The 24,514-nt window shown below is 29.4% G+C and overlaps 4 protein-coding genes across 7 annotated transcripts; 2 read left to right on the top strand and 2 right to left on the bottom strand.

Annotated features, from left to right (window-relative positions):
• Positions 1–8: 8 nt before the first annotated feature.
• LOC145743940 (armadillo repeat-containing protein 3-like) lies at positions 9–10,096 on the top strand. Of its 3 annotated transcripts, XM_082562015.1 has the most exons (22): positions 9–156; positions 335–452; positions 946–1,071; positions 1,274–1,339; positions 1,411–1,586; positions 2,054–2,180; positions 2,437–2,504; positions 2,615–2,798; positions 3,167–3,319; positions 3,564–3,672; positions 4,022–4,141; positions 4,335–4,464; positions 4,881–5,017; positions 5,185–5,353; positions 5,666–5,766; positions 6,208–6,330; positions 7,025–7,096; positions 7,504–7,568; positions 7,781–7,837; positions 8,370–8,481; positions 8,863–9,025; positions 9,283–10,096. In XM_082562015.1, exons 1-22 carry the CDS (start codon positions 109–111, stop codon positions 9,484–9,486), a joined length of 2,628 nt encoding a protein of 875 aa, XP_082418141.1. In that variant the 5' UTR covers positions 9–108; the 3' UTR covers positions 9,487–10,096. The 3 variants fall into 3 exon arrangements, with proteins under 3 accessions (XP_082418141.1, XP_082418143.1, XP_082418142.1); XM_082562017.1 differs by lacking the exon at positions 6,208–6,330; XM_082562016.1 differs by lacking the exon at positions 7,781–7,837.
• Positions 9,287–13,358, bottom strand: LOC145743943 (DNA primase small subunit-like). 2 transcript variants are annotated; one of them, XM_082562019.1, is made up of 13 exons: positions 13,188–13,358; positions 12,343–12,503; positions 11,994–12,100; positions 11,848–11,921; positions 11,590–11,666; positions 11,384–11,499; positions 11,104–11,249; positions 10,950–11,017; positions 10,712–10,850; positions 10,236–10,305; positions 9,978–10,036; positions 9,767–9,901; positions 9,287–9,653 (listed from the first exon to the last, which is right to left on the bottom strand). In XM_082562019.1, exons 1-13 carry the CDS (start codon positions 13,321–13,323, stop codon positions 9,634–9,636), a joined length of 1,308 nt encoding a protein of 435 aa, XP_082418145.1. In that variant the 5' UTR covers positions 13,324–13,358; the 3' UTR covers positions 9,287–9,633. The 2 variants fall into 2 exon arrangements, with proteins under 2 accessions (XP_082418145.1, XP_082418144.1); XM_082562018.1 differs by having other exon boundaries at positions 9,639–9,901.
• A 1,894-nt stretch (positions 13,359–15,252) lies between these two features.
• On the top strand, positions 15,253–17,852 carry LOC145743944 (lysosomal thioesterase PPT2-like). The gene is made up of 6 exons (XM_082562020.1): positions 15,253–15,521; positions 15,642–15,795; positions 16,197–16,292; positions 16,502–16,609; positions 16,917–17,149; positions 17,383–17,852. Exons 1-6 carry the CDS (start codon positions 15,366–15,368, stop codon positions 17,524–17,526), a joined length of 891 nt encoding a protein of 296 aa, XP_082418146.1. The 5' UTR covers positions 15,253–15,365; the 3' UTR covers positions 17,527–17,852.
• Positions 17,853–18,213: 361 nt separating this feature from the next.
• Positions 18,214–24,064, bottom strand: LOC145742588 (DDB1- and CUL4-associated factor 17-like). Its single transcript, XM_082560364.1, has 11 exons — positions 23,900–24,064; positions 23,301–23,451; positions 22,489–22,725; positions 22,336–22,402; positions 21,743–22,022; positions 21,255–21,429; positions 20,819–20,922; positions 20,249–20,375; positions 19,843–19,950; positions 19,035–19,223; positions 18,214–18,586 (listed from the first exon to the last, which is right to left on the bottom strand). The coding sequence occupies exons 1-11, from the start codon at positions 24,062–24,064 to the stop codon at positions 18,372–18,374; spliced, it is 1,818 nt and encodes a 605-aa protein (XP_082416490.1). The 3' UTR covers positions 18,214–18,371.
• Between the last annotated feature and the right edge of the window lie 450 nt (positions 24,065–24,514).

Below are 24,514 nucleotides of genomic sequence, written 5' to 3'. Positions count from 1 at the left end.
TTAAACATACGAAAAAGCTTTTAAAAGTAGTTTTTAAATCTATTTACAAACGCGTTTAGATCATTTAACACCTTGGTCTGTATTGTTTTCGTAATTTAATTTGTTAAAATGGGGAAGAAGGTTAAGAAGGAGGTAGAAGCACCGCCTAAAGATGTGGTAACTATTAATTTTTTTATTCATAATTTAATATGTTAATAGTAACACAATTTGGGTTACTTAAAACGCAAATTATGGTATAGATCACTTAAAAATACTAAATATGGATTAAATAGTTTTAATATTTATTGATGTGTTGGTCGTGATTTTTATTTAATAAGAAATTTACATTCTTTAGTTTGATCCATTAAACATTGAAAGTAAGAAAACAGGGACGGTTGTTTTAATGTTAAAATCCGATGAAGATGAGGTTCTAATGAAAGCTTGTGAAGCGATTTATAAATTCGCAGACAAATGTAAAATTATACTTTTACTTATAATATCAATATTACTGTTATATGATTTATATTTTTTAGTTTTTTTGATATATATATATATATTTTTTTTTTGTATATATCTTTATCCTTGATGTGGGAAAGTCGAATGCGCGACTTAAACATAGAGTAACATCAGTTACTCCGACCCAGTCTCGAGTTGCCCGTGGCAGTTTGGAATATTATAGATTATAATTGCCCGATAATTATACTGCTGATTAAGTGCTGGCTCAGCAGGAGTTCATACCGTTTATAGCGCCTTACTCAAGTGCGCTACAGCATGAGATCAGTGGGGATTGAACCCACGATCCCATGTGTGGTGTAGCAAATGTTCTTACCACTACACCACGCTGCCGGTCTACACCACGCTGCCGGTCAATATGTAAGTTACACTTGTCGATAATCTGCACTAGCAGTTTTATTTATTTATTTATAGCACCACAATATATTTATATTATTCTTCTTTGTTATATAGGTGATGAAAATAAGTTAATGTTACTTGAACTTGGAGCAATGGAATCATTAAGTCGATTAATTAATCATGAGGAAAAACTAGTCAAGAGATATGCTTGTATGGCATTTGGTGTAATGGCTGGCCATCGTAAGTTATCTAAGTTATTATTAGGCCTATATTTAGTGTAGCATTTACCCAATTAGTGTAATAAAATCTTGTATATTGGTAAGTACACTTTGTTTTTTGTTTTTGGACTATTGTTTTAGGTTTTGTACTTTCTATGTTTATTTGTGTTTAGTAAATATCAAGCATATTACATTAAAACACATTTCTTTTGTATATCCCTTAGCTGACGTAAGAAAATATTTGAGAAAAACTAACAGCATTTCCGCTGCTATTCAACTTTTAGGAGACGGTAAGAAAAAAAATTTTAAAGTTACCCCTCAAAAAATTGTAATTTCTTAAAAATATTTTTGTAATTTTTAGAGGACGACGTCTGCAACGAATTTTCGAGTTTATTTTTATCTCACATGTCAAACGATTTTGCAAGTAAGTTAAGTATTGGACAATCAGAGGGACTAGAACCACTCATTAACCTTCTATCATCACCTGATCCTGATGTACAAAAAAACTCCGTGCTAGCAATCTGTAATCTTGTTCAGGTGACTACTTATCTTTCCTTTAAATTCTTGGTCATAACTGTAAAAGGCTTAATGAATCATATATATTATTTTAATATATATACACATTGTAAAAAATTGTATTAGATTTATTTCCTTTATTTGTATATCTATAAATAATTTGTTGTTTGTTTGTCTTTTTTTATTATTGGTTAAAGCTGTAAAAGGCTTAATTATAACTGTTTATAAGTTTGATCACATGTGTTAAAAGATCCAAATTGTGAATATTTTAAATTATTAATATATCCATTTCTAAATAATTTATTTTAAAAGGCGTAGCTTTTGTAATTTGATCACTGAAGTTATGTATAAAATTTTGTTTTGGGCAGATTTTAACACATCAGTAACTTTTATAAACATTTTTGTAGACTCAATTTATAAATTTTTAATATCAGCTTTGCTTTACTTTTGTTTTTTCCAATTATACGCTAAGTTTACTATTTTTTTAGGATTTTCAAAGCAGAGCTGCGGTTAGAGAATTTGGGGGAATTCCCTCATTGTTAGAATTACTGAAATCTGACTATGCTGTTATACAAGAACTTTCATTAAACACCTTGGCTTCTGTAGCACAAGATGGTAACAATGAATTTATCAATCAAAATGACATTAAAATTTGTTTTATTTTTCTTAATTTTGGTTTGGTAATTATTACTTAACAAAACTTTAAGAAACTTAAATATTTTTGATAGTTTTTTTAATAATCAACCCATATGTAATAAAAGTAAGCGAAACATTTATGTTTTATGTGTCATGACAATTAAAATGTGGCCCTTAGTGTGGGCAATCTACTAGCGTACCTAACTTAACCTAACAGTATTGACCTTGTTATTAGGTGAATCTCGAGCAGTAATAAGAGAAAATGAAGGATTAGAACAATTGGTTGCCTTTTTAGAAAATAAAGTAAAATATTCTTAAATATATTAAATTAAATTTAAATTAAATTTCTTTATTGCATATATGGTTTTAAAAAAATAAAAATTTTTAATATTTTTTAATTTTTTTGGAACTAGGAATTTGAAGACCTCCACGTCAACTGCCTAAGTGTCCTCTCCAACTGTATGGAGGACACTGAGTCCTTGGATGACATAAGAAGTACAGGAGCTCTCCAGAAGCTGCTTCAATTCGCAATCGAGTCAACTGCACCTCAAGTACAAGCTCATACTGCTCAAGCTTTATCCAGAGCTTCAAGGAATGGTAAGTAATTTTTTTATGAAGTTTCAGCAATAGATTTAATCCAAAGTTACTATTTTTTTTTATTTTTTCGAGGTACTGTTAGCAGTTTGGGTTATCAGAGATTATAATTGCCTAAAAATTATAAGCTGCTGATTAAGTGTTGGTTAAGTAAAAGTTAAAACGGTTATAGTGCCTTACTCAAGGGCGATAAGCATACGAACAGTAGGGATTGAACACAGGACCTCATAGAGTAAAGACAAATGTTCTGATCGCTACACTATGCTATTGGTTTTAATTCTGTTTTCTATTTTAACATATGTTTATATTGACATGATTTGTTTATTTTTTGTTTCTTTTTTGACAACATCAATTTTAATTGATTACACTAGTTGAAAATGGTAAAATTCTCCATGAACAAGAGGTAGAAAAAACTCTAATAACTTTAAGTAGTAGTGACCATGATGAGGTTAGAATAGCAGCTTGTCAAGCGATCTCTACTTTGGCTAACAACCGCGCTGCTAAAGACGCATTTGGAAAATTAGGTCATTAAAAGTATTAAAAAAATTAAAACATTAAATAATCTGTATAAATAATTGAGTTTAGGGGACAATTTATTTATGTCCCATTTATAGTCCTGCAAAATAAAAAAACTGCCATTTGTGATGTGCAAATTATTGCAGGCTAAATTAGGTAAGGATTTCGACCATATGACTAGTAACTCTAATTTAACAAACCACAATCTTTAAATAAAGATTCCACTCATGCAAAATCTTTATAATTTCACAGAGGGTATCCCACCATTAATGGCCCTTCTTGTATCAGAGAATGCTCAAGTCAGAGAAGCAGCCACGTTAGCAGCTGCTAACCTTACTTTAAACAACACAAACAACTGCATGTAATAAACATTTATTATTATTTATTTACCTTTAAACTGTTTTATTATATTTTTCAAATTACTTTTTAGTTTAAAGGTATTTGTTCATATATACAATGTTTTAATTATTATACTAGTTAGATGATAGCCTACCCTATGTATGTGATTGTAATTTTGCACCACAACTAACAGATTTTTATTTTGTCAGCCTCTAAATTGGACATCAATTTTTATAAAAATATTATCCACTGCTTTATGTCAAGATTACAGCCAATGTATATTGCAACTAGTAGCAATGTCAAAAATAATGTTATAACATTGAAAAATTTTGGTTTAAAATGTGTTTAAATGCATTATTATATTAACACAGGGAGGTTGTAACCAGTGGAGGTGTAGAGCAGCTTCTGACATCATTACATCATACAAAAGAAGGAGTTGTGGTTAACTCTGCTGCTTGCTTGATTAATATGTCACAAGACATTAGTATCAGGTGAACATTATGCTATTTTAGAAACTTTTTGCAAAAAAGTCTGCTCATGATATGTTATAACTCTATCCATACAAATTTAGATGCTTGACCATTAACTTTTATTTTTATTGAATACACATGTTTTTGGTACAATTTTGGCACTTTTTTGAGTTAAATTGTGTAAAGTTATAATCATTTTTGTTTTGTTTTACAGAACGGACATATTTAAACGAGGTATAATTGCCAATTTAACTGAACCACTTAAGTCTAAAAATCCCAAAGTACAAAGCAAAGCAGCTCAAACAATAGCAGCTTATGTTACTTGCGCAGAGTCAAGAGCTGAGGTAAAAACATCTGTTTGGCAAATATAGTTTCCAATATCCAAAAGACTTGAAAAATGAAATTTATAAAATTACAATTTATTAGGCTTTTAAACAACTGTAAGGTCTAGTGATTAAAACACTTGGTATTACTACATAATGTTCTAGGTTTAACTGTTTCCAAGCTATAGGACCCTCAAGTAAAACACTATAAATAAAATAAACTTCTTTTGAGTCAAAAACTAATCTGCAAAATAATTGTGAGGCAAAATACCCTGCCATAGTTTATTTAAGACTGTTCAAGTCAACTCGAGGCTTGGTTAGAGCTAGAAATTCCATTATAAGGCCCAGATGTTGGTCTTTTCACATCTAAAATAAATAAATGCAAAAAAATATTTTTGCTAACCTTTGTGTATATTATTTTGCCCATTTTGTTATAGATGTGCCAAAATGGAGGTTTAGAACCTTTGGTTCAACTTTTAAACTCGAACGACAATGATGTGCGAAGAAATGCCTCATGGGCTATTCTAGTTTGTTGTGCAGATCCACCAACTGCAGCGATCATCTCAAAATTAGGGTAAGTAAAAAAATATTCTTTTTAGCTGAAGTTAGATGTGGTAATATTGCATACAGTGAAATTCGTTTTTTAAAGATTGTAAAAAAATTGTAAGTCAATACACATGGGGCTTTTTTTATTTTGTTGTTGTGTGAACTAAACCTTTAATTAAAATTTAATTTTTGTAGGGGTCTGGAGATTTTACAGTCTATAAATGATTCTGAACAACGTCGAAACAACTACAGTCTTGCAGCATTTGAGAAGTTATTGAACAGTAATCTTCCAGCTAAATATAGTCTAACCGGTCACCTGTCACCTCACAATATTATTGGTGATGGATTTTATGATGCAGGACAGGTTATTTTAATTTGTGAAACCCAATCCATAAGTTAACTTTTGTAATCTTAGGACATATTTATTAATTTTAGTAAACAATTATTACACATTATAGTTGTCTAAAACATTTAAAAAATGCCCCTTTTTCTATAACTGATAAACAAACAATTTATTAAGTTCAGAACCCCAATTCATAAAAAATACAACAATTTTATTATGTGCATTTAGTGGAAATTGAACCTAGTCCTCCATATATTAAATAAAACTATGCTTAATATGGTACCTACATTCTTATTATATCAAATTCTAGTTTTTACCTTAATGTGTTTTTAGTTGCAACCAAACAGCAAGTTTTTACCTCTTGAAGAGCTTGGCCAACAAGAAGTTAACCAAAGGAGACCAATCATTGTGGTTAACTGTAAAGCAATGGATGTGTAAGTATTCAAATCAAGAGTTAATTGTTTTTATTAGAAATTTTTATAATTTGTTTGAATATATTTGTAGTGTTTTGTTTGGGGTGTTTAATTTGACTTTTTGAATATTTAAGAGAGGGTGGTATTTGCTAATTTGGATTTTACTGCCTATTTTTTTGCTTATTACTAGTATTTAATAACTGGCAAAGGCAAATTAATGCTAATAAGCTGGAAGAATAGAAGTTACCCAATACTTAGCATTTTGCCTCCTTTCATTAAGGATTTTTATACAGAAAAAAAATTTTAAAAAAATATATATTTGCCATTTTTTAAATGCAAGTTTTACAGAAATGTGTTCAAAAATAAAATGCTTAACATGAGCTAAAAGTGACTTTTAAGTACTCAGCACAGGTTGTATCATGAAGATAATTAGTTAAAAAACTAATAACCATTTCCCTTCAGTGAAGACTTAGAAGTCACTGATGATGATTGTGATATTGTTGACTCCACTGAAATTGTGGGTGAACCTGGTGCCAGTGAGGTACCAGGTTCCCCTAATCGACCCCGTAGTTCTGATGGAACCAGGTTGTTAAGCACGCTGCATGTCACAAATTTCTGTTATTTTTGCATTTGTATATAAGTTTAAAAATGTGAATCGGAAAACCAATAAGCTTAAAATTTAAAATTTAAATTGCTAATGGCTAGATAGCTTACTAAAACTTCCTAAAAATGTTATCTTAAATTTGAAAACCTAATTAAAATGTATTTTAATTATGCTTGGTTTAGCTTATAGATAATAGACAGCATGCCGAAATATACAGAAAATTCTTAAATTTTGCTGATGGCTAGATAGCTTGCTAAAACTTTTTTTTAAATAAAATTGTAATTTTAATTACTAAATTAAAGGAAATATTAATTATACTTAGTTGAGCTTAATAAAAAGCATGTCCAAAAATTAAAAATAATCCTAAATATTTTGTTAAAAATAATTAAAGGGGTTATTCTATTTATTAACAAAAATAATTTAAACAATTTGTTTCAAAAATTAAAAACTTTAAAAAGTAATATAATTCCTGGATTATGATGTAGTGCATGTGTTGCTTTAAGTTTTTTTGTTTTGCTGTATTTAAATGCATGCTTGCGCTTTTTATTCTATAAAATTAATATAACCTTAAATAAAATTTTATTTAACATCGGAAGAAAAGGTTTAAAATAAAGATTCAATTTTTTTGTAAATCTAAAACTTTCTTAATAGGAATTTTGTTAATTTATTTTACAGTGCAAAAGCAGCTGTGGATGAATCATTAGAAAAAGGCAGCAGAGTAAGTTCAAAAGCTTCAATGACTAGAAGGTAAATAAGATAATTGTTTAAAAAAATTAAATTTCAACAAGCATGAAATTTGTAATGTGTTTGTATTCGGTTAACTGTTAAGCTATATGAACATTTGTTTTATGATCATACAGTTAGGTTTATCTTTAGCAATCTGTAAGTATGTTTGTCTTATAACTATATCAGCATGGTGTAGTGTTCAGAACACTTGCTTTACTACATGATGTCCTGTGTTCGATCCCCATTGCTCCCATGTTGTAATGCCCTTGATAAAGGCGCTATAAAAAGTCAGTGTAACTAATGTTACTCTATGTTTTGGGTTGGGACAGTAACCTTTCCACGTCAAGGATATTTAAATTTAAAAAATATATTAACTTATTATTACATGAAAATATCTACATTCAAGCAACTTTAATTAAAACTTTTAGAAAGAAGAAGGACAAAGAGGCACTACTGCGGGAAGAAGCAGAAAGATTAAGAGCTGAAAAAGAAGGTAAGAATAAACAGTTTGATGTATTAGTTATCTTTATTAATTTGCTTGAAATGTTTTTCTTGTATTAATTTGAATTCAATAAACTCTCACTTTTTTGTTGTGCACTGTTTGAAGGACTTAAAAAAAATTTTTTTCTAATTACTAAAGACACTGAAAGATGTTATAATTATATGCCTCTTTATCCATTTTTACTTTTTTGGCCCTTTAAATAGCAGCGCTTAGGCAAAAGCAAATTGAAATGGAATTAAAAGCAAAATTGGAGTCAAAAGGTTAATTTAAATTTCCAACTAGCAATGAATCATATATACATTGTAGGATGTCTAGATTTATTTATAACATTCAAATAGCTAGCTTAGTTTAGTCATAACATCCGAATATCAAAAAAATATTTAAAGTTTTCAAAAATATTAGTTAAATATATTTTTTCTGGAAACTAGAATGAAGTGTGTTAAAAATTAATTTAGATGCATGACTAATTTAGGTGTTTTAGATAACATAGTTACTTACAATTTAATTTTTTGTGTGTTACTTATATTTAAACATGTTGTAGATAGAACTTCTAGTGCTGGTTCATTCTACTTTACAATTGGTTAGTAACTAAAATAATTGTTTTTTGTGTTCTCAATTCGAGAAAATCAATTTTGCATGTTCTTAACTAGTTAACTTTAGTACTTTAGCCTGATATATTTTAATGTTATTTTGATATCTAACAAATAATTTAAATTCCAACATTTTTTAATTATAAATAATTTGTTTAACATGTTATTTATTTCGATTGATCACTACTTGTTTTACTTGAAGATGGTCTGTATAAACCTCCAGTGGATATAAATCTACAGGGATATTACTCTGACATTCAGAAATTTATTCTTCCAATGGCAACAACCAGAGAACAAATTGTAGCATTGTCCCAGTAAGTGTTAAGTTAAAATATTGTTTTTAAATTTGAAACAAATTTTGTAAGACAATGTATAATATTTTTGTCTCTATGTATACTTATCCTCCTATTAAAAATAATACTTAAATAAGGTGCTAATGCTATAAACTAACAATATAACTCGAGACTGAATCATGGTAACAGAAGCTACTCTATAAGTTGGCTGTAAAGTCTGCCTCTGAATATTAAGAATAAATAAATAGACAAAAAATTAGTAACATTCAGTATAAAGCTATGCATTTTTTTTTAAAACGAAACCTATGGTGTTTTGACTTTGTGTTTCAAGTCTACTTCTTTTTCTATCAGTGAACTTCAATGGAAAATTGTAACTTATTTACCATTTATTTTTGTAACCAGATATGTTTCCGAAAAGATGGGTGGTGAAATAGAGCGAGGAAAATTTTATGATTTTAGTTGGGAGTTGCATATTGCCGAGTTAAAATACGACCTTAAATCAAATATTATTCCAATTGGGAAGATACAGTGCGGGATCCATTACCACAGAGCACTTCTTTTTAAAGTAAATATTAGAGAAATAATTAAAAGTTTTAAATCTGTTACTGAAGACTGTTAAATCGCCAATTTGATACAAATTTTTTAACGAAATGAAAGATAAAGGTATATTTTTTAAAGACAATAAATAAATCAAGGCCAATCTTGTATTAAATATTTTAAACTAAAATAAGTTGATTCAAGCAGTAAATTGATTTTACCAAACATAAAAATATATTTTTATTTCAAACAACATATTTAGACAATTTTTAAAAATGTTTTAAGGTGTTAGCTGATAAGATCGGTGTGCCCTGTTCGTTAGTTCGTGGCCAGTATAACAGAGCATGGAATGAAGTAACAGTAGCAGCATCACTAGAGAAAAATGCCCCACGCTATCCCCCGACAACATACATCATTGATTTAATACATGACACAGGAAAATTAATAAGACTAGATTCACCAGAAGCAGTTAAATACCAGTCCTTATAAATTCAATAAATTTTTATTGGGTACAAGTACTGTGAAAATGTACATAGATTTGCAATTTTTTTATAACCAATATAATTGTCAGGAAATACACTTTAACATTTTTAAACAGAACTGTGAAAATATTTTTCTTTCATCAGAATATTTTAATTAAAATTCGGCTTTTAGATCTGTAAAACAAAAACTGTTAATACAATCTTAATAAAAAATAAAGTTATTACAATATATGCATACATTATTATTAACTAAGTTTTAGAAATGAAATTTAAATTTTTATACCAACCACTTTTTGTGATTAACCCTTCATTTTTCTCATCTTTTAACAGATTTTGTAAAAAATTGTCGAAAACTTTCATGTAATTTTGTAAGCTTGTTTTTTTGTACAAATTAATTAACTTCTTTTTAGGAGCGCCCTTATCTAATTCAAAAAAAAGTGGTTATTTTATTAACCCATAATTATATATTTTTTATTAATTGAAAATGTAAATTTTAACCTGTTTCTTCTGGGGCTGAGTCTTCAATTTTTGCCTTTTCAACTTGCAAGCATAGTTCACTTTTGTATTACAAGGAAAATTGTTAATATTTAATAAAAATAACTTTTTTATGTAATAGAAAAAAATTGATAGCCTAATAAATTTTAAATTTCTTTATATAAATGTATTAGTTAGGGTAAAAAAATAAGATGTTAAAATAAGTTTTGACCCCACTGATCTTAGAGGTGTTCTTTTTGCATTCCTTTGTTGTTTACTAACCTGATATTTGGAACTTCAAATGGATCGAATTCATCAACGGAATCAGCATCAATTGGTACACAAACCCTACCTATAACACAATCGCTATTAAAAATAAAGTTGTGGCAATTGACCCAGATAAACTACATTTATTTTTTTTAAATTTATTTATTCTCCATGCGGTAAGGTTGATATCAAGACCTATACAGAGTAACATCAGTTGCCCTGACCCAGTCTTGAGTTGCCTTAGGCAGTTTGGGATATTTTACACTATAATTCCCTGATAATCAAGCAGCTACATAAATGTTGGCTTAGCAGGAGTTCATACCGTTTATAGTGGCAAACTTAAGGGCACTACAGCATAAGAGTAGTGGGGATCAAACCCAGGACTTCTTGTAGTGAAGCCAAGGGTTCTGGCCACAACATCACATTGATCAATGGTGATTACTCTTAAGAATATATGCCCACAAAGTAGTACTCATTTATTTATCAATTACCTGTTTTAGGGTGAACACAGAATGGACTTTTTAGTAAATGGTTAACACCTATGCTCACATTTGCATCTAGTCTGGGAAAACAATATTCCAACATTATTTCAGGAGCTACATATCTGATTTTCCTGTTCTTTTTTGGATCCTGTAAAAAGTTATAATAAGCCAGTAAATACGTTTAAAAAAATTTATAACACTCTTTTATAAAGTGTTTTTTTAACAATATTAAAGTGAATAAGCTTACAATTTCAAAATTTTTGGAGCATTTTTCGCGCAATTTTGACCATTTTTCTTCCGAAGTTAATGCAGTGCCTACAAATAAATACATTTAGTTATATTTTAAAAACAAGGTCATATCACAAATTAAATACGAATCTTCAAATTATTAAAATGTTAACCTTTTAAACAGTTCCCAATTTCATCTCTGATTTCGTTGTCAGGAACACATTTCAGAACCTTGTTAATATCTTCATCAGACCCCAGTATATTTTGACCATTTAAAGCATACTGGTCCCAATATGACTTTACCACTTTTAAACAATTTCTTAAAAAATCAAGTAAAGATAATAAGGTTATTTTTCAACATTTAACTAAAAAATATATTAATTTAAAATAAAAAAAAATTAAATATCAAGTTAAAATTTTAATATGTATATATACAAATATATATTTATATACCTAATATAGGGATGTACTGGTTCTTTGAGAACAACTCTTTTTTCCAAGTTTCCTCCTTGTATTAAACTTAAATATTCAACAATACTGGATCGAGCATGTGAAGATAAATTTCTGGCCTTAAATTTGAAAAAAATAATATAAGAAAACATTTAACAAAACATAAACTATATATATATATATACATCCAAGAAAGTTAAATATTTTACTTTTTCGTCGCAAACCCAGCAATGAACCCCTCTTCTCCCAGAATATATCCACAACAAATGATCAAAACCAAAATCCTCTGAAATTGAAATGTAAAAAAATTAATGGCATTATGGATACTTAACAGTTTTTAGGGAACAAAAATAATAATTTGTCAGAGCCTTAAAAATACCAATATTAATTATCGCAAAAAAGTACATATATATACATATAAAAAACATGCATTAAGTATATAAAAACAACATTTATTTTTGATTTACCTTTTAGAGCTCTATTAATAATTTTGATTGCAATTTTCATTAGAGTCCAACATTTTGGGCAAATATCCGCCCCTCTGCAAACAATAACAATAAATATATCATGCTCCTTTAAATGTAGTTTTAACTTTTAATTTTTTTTAACTTACTGGCAACATTTACGAACGTCATCATAGTCAGTCATGTCAATATCAAAAACTAATTCCTTGGTTTTTGCCTTGAATGTTCCACTGTGATATTTGTTATGATCTTTAGGCTGTAAAACATGAACGTTAAAATATCTTGTATATATATACATTTTAAATTAAGTATAATAAAACAAGGAAAATACTAAGCATTTAATTCTAAAATCCATTATTGCCATTTTTGAATAAATATAATCAATAATGAAGTCGTTGTCATTGTTTTTTAAAAGGTTTACGTTAACATAAAAAAAATCACTAAAATTAAAAATACAAATATCGTAACTGAATTTTTATATGTAAAAATTATATTTACTGGATGTGAGTATATAGCTCCAATATCAATCTTATACGGATTCATTCTTTGCATTTCTTTTTCCATTTCTAACTGGTTGTTGAATGATTGATATCGAACGTAAACATCATTCTGAAGAGTGAATGAAAATTCTCGGTGCGAGAATCCACCATTTGCAAGATCTAATACGTATTCATAAATTAGTAGTAAAAAATTTTAACTTTATTAGCACAAAAATTTCAGTTAAATGTTTGAAGCTCTATTAGCGTCATCTGCCAAGTTATTAAATTGCGGAAAAGGTGGAATTTTTATAACCTTACCCTAATCTTCCCCTGTACATTGCGCCTTTTTCGCATTTATTAAAGTACTACTCATTTAAACCAGCGGAGACTCTAATTTTTTTTTTGTATATATATATTTTTATCCTCGATGTGGGAAAGTCGAATAAACATAGAGTAACATCAGTTACTCTAACCCAGTCTTGAGTTGACTTTGACATTTTGGGATATTATAGATTATAATTGCCCGATAATTAAGTGCTGGCTCAGCAGGAGTTCATACCGTTCATATCACCTTACTCAAGGGCGCTACAGCATGAGAGCTGTGGGGATTGAACCCATGACCTCATGTGTGGTGTAGCAAGTGTTCTTACCACTACACCATGCTGCCGGTTCTACACCAACACCACGATGCCGGTTCTACACTACGCTGCCGGTTAGTAATTATAACAATTTAATCAACACTGGTGTATAATAATATACATTATAGATCGATTAATGTTTTAAAAACATGTGATATTTAAACATAAAAAAGCTTAAACTACAATTTAAACATTGCTTTTATTTAAATTTTTGTTGAAACATTACCTCCGTATTGCATCCATTTACAGTAAGGTCCAAACGGGAAAATATATTTGTAATAAATTGGAAGCAAACTTGGTAAACTACTGGGGTCATATTCTGAGTTATTTTCGGTTTTCTCCGTGTTTTCAGGCATTTTCATTTTAGCATAAAACTCTTAAAACTAATGTAAAACTTACAAATCTAAATAAAGTAGTAACTCTTTGCCGACTGCATTTTACTTTATTTAACAATAAAGGTCAAGATTTGGGATTATCGTTCTAAAAGAGTTTCATTTCCCGCCAGTCACGCCTGACGCTTATATTTTAATTAACACTTTATCCCCAAATAATTTTACAACTTGTAATTTAAAATACGATTTCAATGCAGTAAAACTTAATGTATTTAGAGTTAACTAAATAATTTAAGAAGTAGTTAAATCAAAGGTAGTGAATTGTAGTTGAATTGTAGTAGTATAAAAAACTACTAAATTAATAAAAGCCAAAATAAGCTTTACATTAAGTAGCTATATTTATTATCTAGATATTTAAGTATGCACCTTGGGTTGTAAACTATAGATTTTTCACATATATATATATAGTTAAAACACAGAGCATAACAAATTTAAACCTAATTTTTGTAAAGATTTTTACAATCCCAAAAACAAAAGACATGCCAAAAATAAAATTATTTTATGGCCATATTATACGAGGTCGCACGAGTTTAGAATTGATAAATAAAAAAACACAACGACATAAAGGTAACCGACAATCTTTGACCGGACGGCCAGCAGAACATCAAACCAAAAATCTCGCGACTTCAACAAAGGATATGATTGGTTTAAAATAGGGCGTCGGGATGTTATATTTTCGTGGAGCAGAAGACATAAATAGGTCAATTGGATGTGTTATCCTTTTTATTCTGGAAAACATGTTTGTGGCTCACCGAAAAAAAAACATGTTTTGGACAAAATTTTACCAACTTTTAACATAAAAGGAACTCGATATTTTCAAAAATCTTCAGATTGTAGGTATGTAGGCTACCGCCAGTAAAAAGTTTTCAATTTAAATTAGAAACAAAAATTTGAAATATTTTTAATTTAAATTGTTGTTAAAATAGTACTCAATTGCAGTTTTAAAAAATAATAAAAGTAAATAAACTTAAATATGAATCAGTAGTTCAATTTTTAAAGAACTTATGTAACTGCTGAATCAACTACCTGTGGCAAAGTTCAAAATTCCAAATCATCTAAAAAGTATTGCAACTTTAATTTGTTTAAATTATCACGTGTTTTTCCGTGTAGGGTTATATAAGCTATACTAAATATAGATTTTTAAAGATAATCTTTTAAAATTATATAAGCAAAACCGCATGAAACATTTCGTAATCATAAACTTATTCAAACTGCAACAGATTGACATAGTAAGTGATAATTAAATTAATTTGTTTTTTGTATAGTTTTAAACAGCTGTCAAAAACATGGTTACATTTATCTTTATTGTAAATGTTAATTCATTTTATTTTAGAAAGTAAATAACTATAAAAAAACTAAAAAGGTCGTCGACACAGCGTTACACTATCAGCTGATATCGACAACCGCACGTCCTTTTTTCTTCCCTCCCCTTTTTCTTTTTGTTAGCACGCTAGTTATACGTCATAAAATTCAAATTACATTAGGAGGAGGTGTGTTTGTTGTTAATAGTGACGTTATAGTTATGTACAACAACAAAAACTATGTAGTAGTTTAGTTTATTTGTCAGCAAGTGAAAAGTTGTTGTTAGTTCAGGTATGAATAGGTATTTAACGTTATGTAATTGAATGCGACGTAATTTTAGGCATTTCCGATTTAAAATATCATCACTCACTTGCTACGCAGCTTATTTATGTGTTTTTGTTATGATTTACACTAGCAAGGCTATTTATTTAAAACAAAATAAATGAAAAGGCGTTTAAAAAACGGTATTAACGTGTAAAAAATCGATGTGATAGCACATTAACGTGGAAAACGTTAACTTCCGGTCTATTACCAAGTCAGCAATTTGATTGTGTCTGGTTTTAGACTTACACTGGGTATTTTTATTTACGCACTTATTAAACTAAAAGCGTTATTCATGTTTTTAGATTGAGTGTCATTGGTAGGCGTAATATATTGATAAATAAACCATTTTATACTGCTTAGCTGTTTTCAATTAGAAAATCTCAGTCATGTCGATATACAAAAACTCAGTTTCTTATTATAGTTCTTGGCTAATTCTTGCCTTACAAGCAATAACAGTGTACGGATATAAGCCAGTTATTATTATACATGGAATACTGGACGACGCAAAAGATTTAAAAGGCTTGGAAAATCTCATTAAAAAGGTAATTAAACCAATTTATAAGCATTTCTTTATTATTTTAGGTGTAATTACCACTATAGCTATAGAGATAAGTTAACGCTATTTGTACTGTGTTTAAAATACCCATTTACTTATATAATAGGTACATCCCACTACTGAAGTACATACACTTGATTACTTTGACGATTACCACAGCTTTAAACCTTTGTGGAGGCAACTTGACGTTATTAGAAATGCAACATTACCTATTATGAAAAATGCGACAGATGGGATTCATATTATCGGCTACTCGCAAGGTACCCAACATTTTTTGACCGTTAGTAACCCCGCGCCTGCCGATTAAATTGGTACGATTATGACGTGATGTCTTGACACAGAGTAACCTCGCGTTCGCGCGATGGCATTGTTCATGCTCAATGGACCATTGTATGACGTAACAATGTAATCGCGCGTCCTGCAACTTGTTGAAATGGCGATCCGTTAATCAGTAAATCTGTCCGCCTTTTCCAATCCAAAAAATATTGACTGTGCTTTAAATCAATATAAATTGAACATTTAAATCCTAACGGTTTTATTCTAAATTTTAATTAAAACCTTAATTAATTTTTTTTTCTGGTCTGCTTACTTAATATAAAATATTATTTTTTATTCGTAAAGATGGTCAGTAAATTAAAAGTTGTGTTTTTTGTTTGTAAAGGTGGTCTAGTTGGCAGAGGTTTGATACAAACAACAAATGATCATAATGTCGATTCTTTTATTGCACTATCATCTCCTTTGAATGGACAATATGGTGGTATGTTGTTTTCCATTTATTTGTACCAATATTTATTACTCCAACACAAACGTTTTTATTGCTCCATAAATTTAAATCCCTGTCGTAATATCATTTTGCTATACAAAAACTGTTATAAAAATTTCTTTATGTATGATGATAAGTAAGCCTATGTATGAAATTTTACTGAGTTATTTTTTTTAAAAGAATTTTGTTATTTTTTTCTATAGATACATCTTTTATAAACTGGTTGGTACCAGACAAGTTTAAAAAAGATATGTACAAATTCTTTTACACAACTTATGGTCAGTTATGGTCCATCGGAAACTATTGGAAAGGTAATTTATTGAATATACACAACTAGATAGTTGTTATATTGATTATGGCAAAAAAAATCACTTTTTAGAATGTAAAGTTGACCTTCGTACAAAAAAGATACCATATTAAAAACCCTTTTTTATATTTACTTAAGCTTGACATGTCTCGAGTTGCTAGTGGCAGTTTGGGATCTTATAAATTATAATGGTCGCTAAAGCATGAGAGCGGTGGGGATCGAACCCAGGATCTCGTGTAGTGAAAGCCAAGTGTTCTGACTACACTCCTAGTATCTTAACAAAGTAATTAAACTTGTTAATTAATTAACAGATCCACATCATACAAGTATGTACATGAAGTTTAGTTCATACTTAGCAGCTTTAAATAACGAAAGTATGCAATCTAACTTTGCCTATCCTAAAAATTGGGCCAAAAATTTTGCTAAATTGGGTAATTTGGTGACGATAGGAGGACCGGACGATGGCGTTATTACACCATGGCAATCTTCACAGTTTTCTTGTTATAACGATAAAGAAGAAGTTGTACCAGTGAGAGATTTAAAAGTAAGTCAAATTTTTAAGTTACATTGCATTTAAAAAATTTATTTTTTATCCCTTTTTTTACACTGTAAAAGCTTTTTCAGTGTAGCAGTTAAAAGTCTTATTCAAAACTTTTTGGAATTTGCATATTTTATAATATTTTAGACGTTCTTAAAATATCTGTTGTGTTTTTTAGTAACAAAAATAAATGTTAAAAAAATTTTCTTTGATGTTATTTAAATATTATTTTGTTGCAGATTTATCAGAACAATGTATTCGGACTACAAACGTTAGACAAAAGAGGGGTTTTTAACGAATGTATTATGTCCGGAGTAAAGCACACGAACTGGCATAAAAACGAGACAGTATTTTATAAATGCATAGAGCCCTGGCTAACATAACATCACTGTCAACTTCTTATCCAATGTTTTAAACATGTAAATAATGATTCTTTTGCACAAATGCTAACTACATCACTTTACTTGATATAGTACTTGCCTTATATATTTGTAAATATATTTTATTTGTATATAGTTGTATATATTTATTATTGTCAAACATATACAAATGATATATTGTGAGGCAGAACCGTAGCATTAGTTTTTAGTTCCTTGTGTTAATATTTTGTGTGCTTCTGCTGGTTCTTACCACTTATGATGATTGTAGTAAAGTGTTATGTAATATATTCTACCGCTCAAGTTGAAAATAAATTTTAATTCTTTTTTTTAATTTTTTGACTTTTTTTGTTTAAAAGTCAGATTTTTTTGTTATATGTAAGGTGTCTAAATAGCCAGCAGCGTGGTGTAGTGGTAAAAACACTTGCTACACCACACATGAGGTCGTAGGTTCAATCCCCACTGATCTCATGCTGTAGCGCCTTTAAGTAAGGTGCTATAAACGGTATGAACTCCTTAATCAGCAGCTTAATTAACAGGCAATTATTATCTATTATATCCCAAACTGCCACAGGCAACTTGAGACTGGGTCGGAGTAACTGATGTTACTCTATGTTTAGGTCGCGCATTTGACTTTCCCACATCGAGGATAAAGAATTATACAAAAAAAAAATAGTATACAATTTATACAGATTAATTTTTTTATGTTTTATTGATACTTGAAACTTTTAAACCCCTTACCAAATTAAACTATAAATATAAACATCAAAAAACATAATTTAAATAAAATATGATTAACCATTTTCATAACAGAAAAAAAAACTTAAGAAAATAAAAAAGAATGGCAAGAGCTAAGAGTTTCTGTTAAGAGTCAGGATTTTGTATTCCATTTTAAAGTCTACTGGTTGAAAGCGGGTAAAAACAATCATTTCTTGTCTGATGGTGAGTGATAAAGTGTCACGATCGCAAGGCGAAACACCATTTTCGAGGATAAAAGTTTTGAGATGTGATCCACTAAAATTGTCATGAATTGAAACAACCAACTCAGATGAACCTTCTTTATTTTCTAAAAAAAGATATATAAATTTTGACAATTTTTTTCCAACATTTCCTAACATTTATCCTTGATGTGGTAAGGTTGACTTCATTACCTGAACATAGGGTAACATTAGTTACTCCGACCCAAGGTCGAGTTGACTTTGGTAGTTTGGGATATGATAGTTTTTAATTGGCTGATAATTATACTGCTGATTAAGCGTGCTCCAGCTGGAGTTTATACCATTTATAGTTCTCAAAGGCGCTACAGCATAAGAGCAATGGGGATTAAACTCAGTACGTAATATAGTAAAGCTAAGCGTTCTACATCACAATTACATTACAATTAAAATTACATGACGACTACATCACACTGCTGCATACTTCACTACTTTTTTTTTAATATTTTTTAAAATTTTTATATATATATATATATTTTTAAATTAATATTTTTCAACAAAATTGTATTCAAAACTTACCCCAGCCCTCTTGATAATGACCAGTTGGTCTATAATATAACAACCCCAGAACATCCAAATCTCTATCATATACAACAGATATTAGTGTGTAGCTCATTTCACAAACACTTTGAGTGTCAGGATTGTAGGAAAAAAATGGTCTAGGACTGTGTATTACTCGACCATGTGAAGAAATGGAATGCGGAATACCTTTGTAAGTTTAGAAAAATATTCACATGCAGTTTAAAGCTGTGGTTGGCAAAATCCATTTTTTACATTGAGACTAGGAAATTAAAAATGATGAAGAAGGCATCAACCTGTAAGACTCTGGGTTTGATTCTTACTGCTTCCTGTTAGCCTTGATTTAGGATGTATTACCAATATTGACACTTGCTACAACACACATGAGGTCGTGGGTTTAATCCCCACTGCTCTCATGCTGTAGTGCCCTTGAGTAAGGCGCTATAAACGGTATGAACTCTTGCTAAGCCAGCACCTAATCAGCAGCATAATTATCGAACAATTATAATCCATATAATATCCCAAACTGCCACAAGCAACTCGAGACTGGGTCGGAGTAACAAGTCGCGCATTTGACTTTCCCACATCGAGGATAAAGATAAATACAAAAAAAATATATAAAGTTTTGTTGTATATATATATCCAAAACTGTAGCCAAAACTGGAAAAATAAAACTAAGTCTGGGTATTAAAAATTATTACATTTTTAAAGTATAAGTTGGCCTTTTAATATAAGGACCTTTTAATATCAAGGATAAATAAATATAAATACATTTTCGTTTTTTCGGCAAGTTGATTAACTAACTTACCTTCCAAATTTTCATTAAGATTTAAAATATTTAAACTTTTTTTTGGTGGTTTTGGTTTGATGTTTATTTTATAACATGATGTTAATCTTTGATTTTCAACTTCTTTATCTGTAATAAAATAAAACTTAGTGACAATGTTTTATTAAAACTATAATTTAAAATGGAAAAATTAGCAAATATTTTGTGCAATAACATTGGCTACACTAATAATTTTAAAGAATACTGTTACTTATGCAAAAAAAAAATTAATTTAAAAGCATATAATTTTCTTAAAAAATAGTGAAAAAATATTAGTTTAAAAATAAAGTAATAATTAAAAAAGCAATTTATTAATCAAAAAAACATCTTTAAACATACGATTTAAAGTTTATAATAAAAAAATTTAATTTATGAATTTATTAGTTACCGTTATTATTGGTGTACTCTAGTTGAAAAACCTCAACATAAGAATTATTTTGTTTTATAAATCTACCACTGTCATCACTATGAACTGATACCCCATCCCATTGTGAACTATCCCATCTTTGTGATATCTATTAATACAACAAGTTGATGAAGGGATAAAGCTACTATGAGTTAAGCTACTTATTTGTATTATTCGTCTAAGACCTAATTATAGTTTTCTAGGACTTTTTTTTTGTATATATCTTTATCCTCGATGTGGAAAAGTTCAATGTGTGACTTAAACATAGAATAACATAATCAGTTACTCCGACCCAGTCTCAAATTGCCTTTAGCAGTTTGGGAAATTATAGAAATTATAATTGCCCAATAATTATACTGCTAATTAAGTGCTGGCTCAGCAGGAGTTTATATCGTTTATAGCGCCTTACTCAAGGGCGCTACAGCATGAGATCAGTGGGGATTGAACCCACGACCTCATGTGTGGTGTAACAAGTGTTCTTACCACTACACCACGCTGCCGGTTTAAACTTATTTATTTACACACACCACGCTTGTTATATAAAATATTTACATGTAATTTTTTGCCTGATATATCCTTCCTGCTGGCCAAGTTCTTTAAGGACCACGAAGTTCCATGTTTATTGGTAGGAACTAAATAGTGATATGGTACTCCACCTTTTGATCAGTAAAAAGTGAAAAATTTATATTCATAGTGGTCTTAAAAAGCTAGGATGACAATCTTTTTGTGTATTCCAAAATAATTAAAAAAAAGTTAGCTTTTATAAATATTATTTTAAAAGTGCTATAACATATACTGGCAGCATCATAAAGTGTTTAAAACACTTGGTTTTACTACATTAGGTCCTGGGTTTAATCCCAACTGCTCTTATGCTGTAGCGTCCTTAAGTAAAGTACTATAAATGGTGCGAATTCCTGCTAAAAATTATTGAACAATTATAACAACCTATATTATTTTTAAATTTATATATAAAAACTGTTTTTTTTACCAATTTGAAGTGAAAATCGGGCAGCTGGAGCTTCAAATAAACAAGGAATATTTTTAAACATTGTTTTTGGAAATGCTGGAATAAAAACATCATTCATAGTGTAAGGTATTCCTACCTCAAAGTCACCAACACAACCTTTCTTGGGACGAAGATTACAACCTACATGTATTTTAACCTAAAAAATAAATAAATTTAACAATTTTTTGCATAAAATTTTGGCCTTAGTTTTATTTATTCTAAATGGTAAGGGTCAGGAGAGTTTTCTAAACCCTCAATATAATCAAAAAGTAAATAACGTCACTTGGTCAATAATATTTAAAAACTGCCAAAGAGGATCTTAGACTGGGGGTAGCAAATGTCATGCTCTGTTTAGGCTGAGAATTAGGTATTCTTGTATAAAAAAATTAGGGACTTTAAAAAAAAATTACATACAACAAAAAACTTATGTTTTGAAATAACTGTTAGCATGTATGATAACAAAAACTTACTTTTTGATTAATAACTATAGTTTGATTTAAATTGTACTCTTTGATAATGTCATTTAGGCTATAGAAGCTCACTTTGCTGCCTGCTTTCTTAGCAATTATAAACATATCAGAGTCAATATCACAAGTTAAAGGTGGGTTTAACTTTGGTGTGAAAATGTTAACGATAAAATGGCAGTGAATTCGTAGTGGGTTTTGTTTAAGAACACAGAATGCTGTTGAATTTTGGTTAGTACTCGGGTTAGGTTGTCGAGCTGATTTTACTATTATGCTTTCAGCTTGTCTGCGCAAAAAATAGAAAAAGGGTTTTAAATAATAAATATATATATTATCAGCTATGTTAATTCTATACATGGAATTAACCTAAACTACAATCTTGGTAAAAAGGTAAAGGAATACTACCCAAGGCAAGGGGCATATTTAAGAATTTAAAATACCATTAATGTACTAATGTTTTTTAATTCTGATAAGCCAAAAATGGCTGGAAAAAATAGAATATCATGAGATCATCTATATATCTAAAAGCAACTTAAGACTAAAAAGTATTAAAAAGTTAGGTTAAACTCACATTTAGGATTAATAATTAAAAAACTTACCTATTTTCAGTGATATAGATATAGCGATAACGAGGCATTGCGGATCTATCTTTATTTAAATCAGGTTCTAAAAACAAAAAAAAAATTATCGTCAACTAAAAATATCTACTTAAGTTACTAAGACTATCTAAAAATATTTAGAAAAAAACTTACTCTCGTTTAAATCTATTTTAGGCGTATCACTCCAATCGTATAACATGTCAGCATACTGTTTGGTGGGTATACATATTGCATTTTTTAATACCGCTGTGACCAGATCAATTTCATATAGCCAACCACGTTTAGAAAGAAGGTAAATGTAACTTTCTGAACCGATGCTATGTATCGATATTGCATCCACAATTTTTATAGGCTCCAGCTCAAAAATTATTTGGGATTGAAAACCAGTAGCTAAAAAATATAAATTTTAAGTTGACTAAACTAAGGTTTTATTTTTGTATATATCTTTATTCTCGATATGGGAAAGTCAAATGCGCAACTTAAACATATAGTAACATAAGTTACTCCAACCCAGTCTCGAGTTGACTTTAGCAGTTTCGGATATTATTGATTATAATTGTTCAGTAATTATGCTGCTAATGTTGGCTCAGCAGGAGTTTAACCGTTTATAGCGCATTACTCAAAGGCGCTACAGCATGAGAGCAGTGGGGATCGAACCCACGACCTCATGGTGGTGTAGCATGTTTTCTTACCACCGCACCACGCTTCCTGCCGGTTTAGTATAATAAGATAGGGTATTGTTTTTTTAATAACACATACTAAATAGTAAAAATTTTAAAACAAATAAATTAATGTGTTTTTTATAAGAAATTAATGTGCTAATCACACAAATTGCAAAGGGTTAGGGCAACCAAAAGTATAGATTGAGATATATATTATAAATCAGTTTTAATATAATTTTGTTTTTTGTTATTGCGATGTAATTTTTTAGAAGAAACCTAACATAGATGGTTATTTACAATTACCCGAAGTCTTAAAGACGTTTTCGGTCATCAACATCGGAGGGCTTGATGGTTTTGTGTGTAAGTTGAACCATTTCTTATAATTATTCGTGAACAATCTTCCGTAACAAAATGAAGGAGAGATGGAACGGAAAACTTTTTCACAATATACTACCTGTATATAAATTCAATTATTCTTTAGTATTTAATAGATCTTGAGACAAGATTTTTTTGTATTTATTTATCCTTAATGTAGAAAGGTCAAATGCGCAACCTGAACATAAAGTAACATCAGTTACTCAGATCTAGTCTCGAGTTGCCTTTGGCAGTTTGGGATATTATATAGAATATAATTGCATGATAATTATAAGCTGCTGAGTAAGTATTGGCTTAGCAGGAGTTTGTACCCTTTATAGCACCTTACTCAAGGGTAAAAGAGCAGTGATAATCAAACCCAAGACCTTATGTAGTAAAAACAAGTGATCACCTTACAAATGTCCTCTTATGTTAAGGCCCATAAAGGAGACCTTTGTACATTGAGGACAAATAAATAAAAATAATATATCGTTGACCTAACCATAATAATAATAATTTATGACTTGCAATTTTAATATAATTCTTACCTCTAAGTAAGAGTTTTTAGAACAATATAAAGAACGAAGGATTTCATAATCAGTTACAAATTGTTGTCCACCACGATTTGTTTTCTTCGAACAACCAATTTCTCTATTTCTTAGCAACTTTGTCAGTGGTGTAAACTTGTATGATGATGTTCCGGGATTATCCATTTTATTTATGGTGTTTAATTTTAATGCAATCTCATTAATCTGTTAGTTATAAGTAGATAGGTTAAGTATTCTCAATGGAGCCTTAAAATTGCAAGTTTTATATTTTTATTGATGAAGAATGAAAAATGTTATTTTTCTGTCTTTCCGTGTAAACTAGCAAACGTCGGGCCTAAGGGCAAATAGCGTGTTTTAAGTACAGCTTGAACCCAAAACCACTGGGTTAGTTATCTATTGACATGACCAGTATACCATACTAACAAACAATTTTTATGCTATGTTACTATCAAATATTTAGAAAATTATGCAAAATTTCGGTGCAGAAACGAGTCACGTTGTCCAACAATAACAAAACAGATGTTTTACTGTTTTAATTTTTTGATAAAAATATGTTGTCATAACCTTTATTTAAAAACAGATATAATTTTTTAATTAAAATAAATTTAAAGTTTT

This window comes from Corella eumyota, chromosome 2 (assembly GCF_963082875.1).
Source record: "Corella eumyota chromosome 2, kaCorEumy4.1, whole genome shotgun sequence".
Taxonomy (NCBI): Eukaryota; Metazoa; Chordata; class Ascidiacea; order Phlebobranchia; family Corellidae; genus Corella; species Corella eumyota.
The sequence above is the reverse complement of the archived record's forward strand: the minus strand, read 5'-3'. Positions and strand labels throughout refer to the sequence as shown.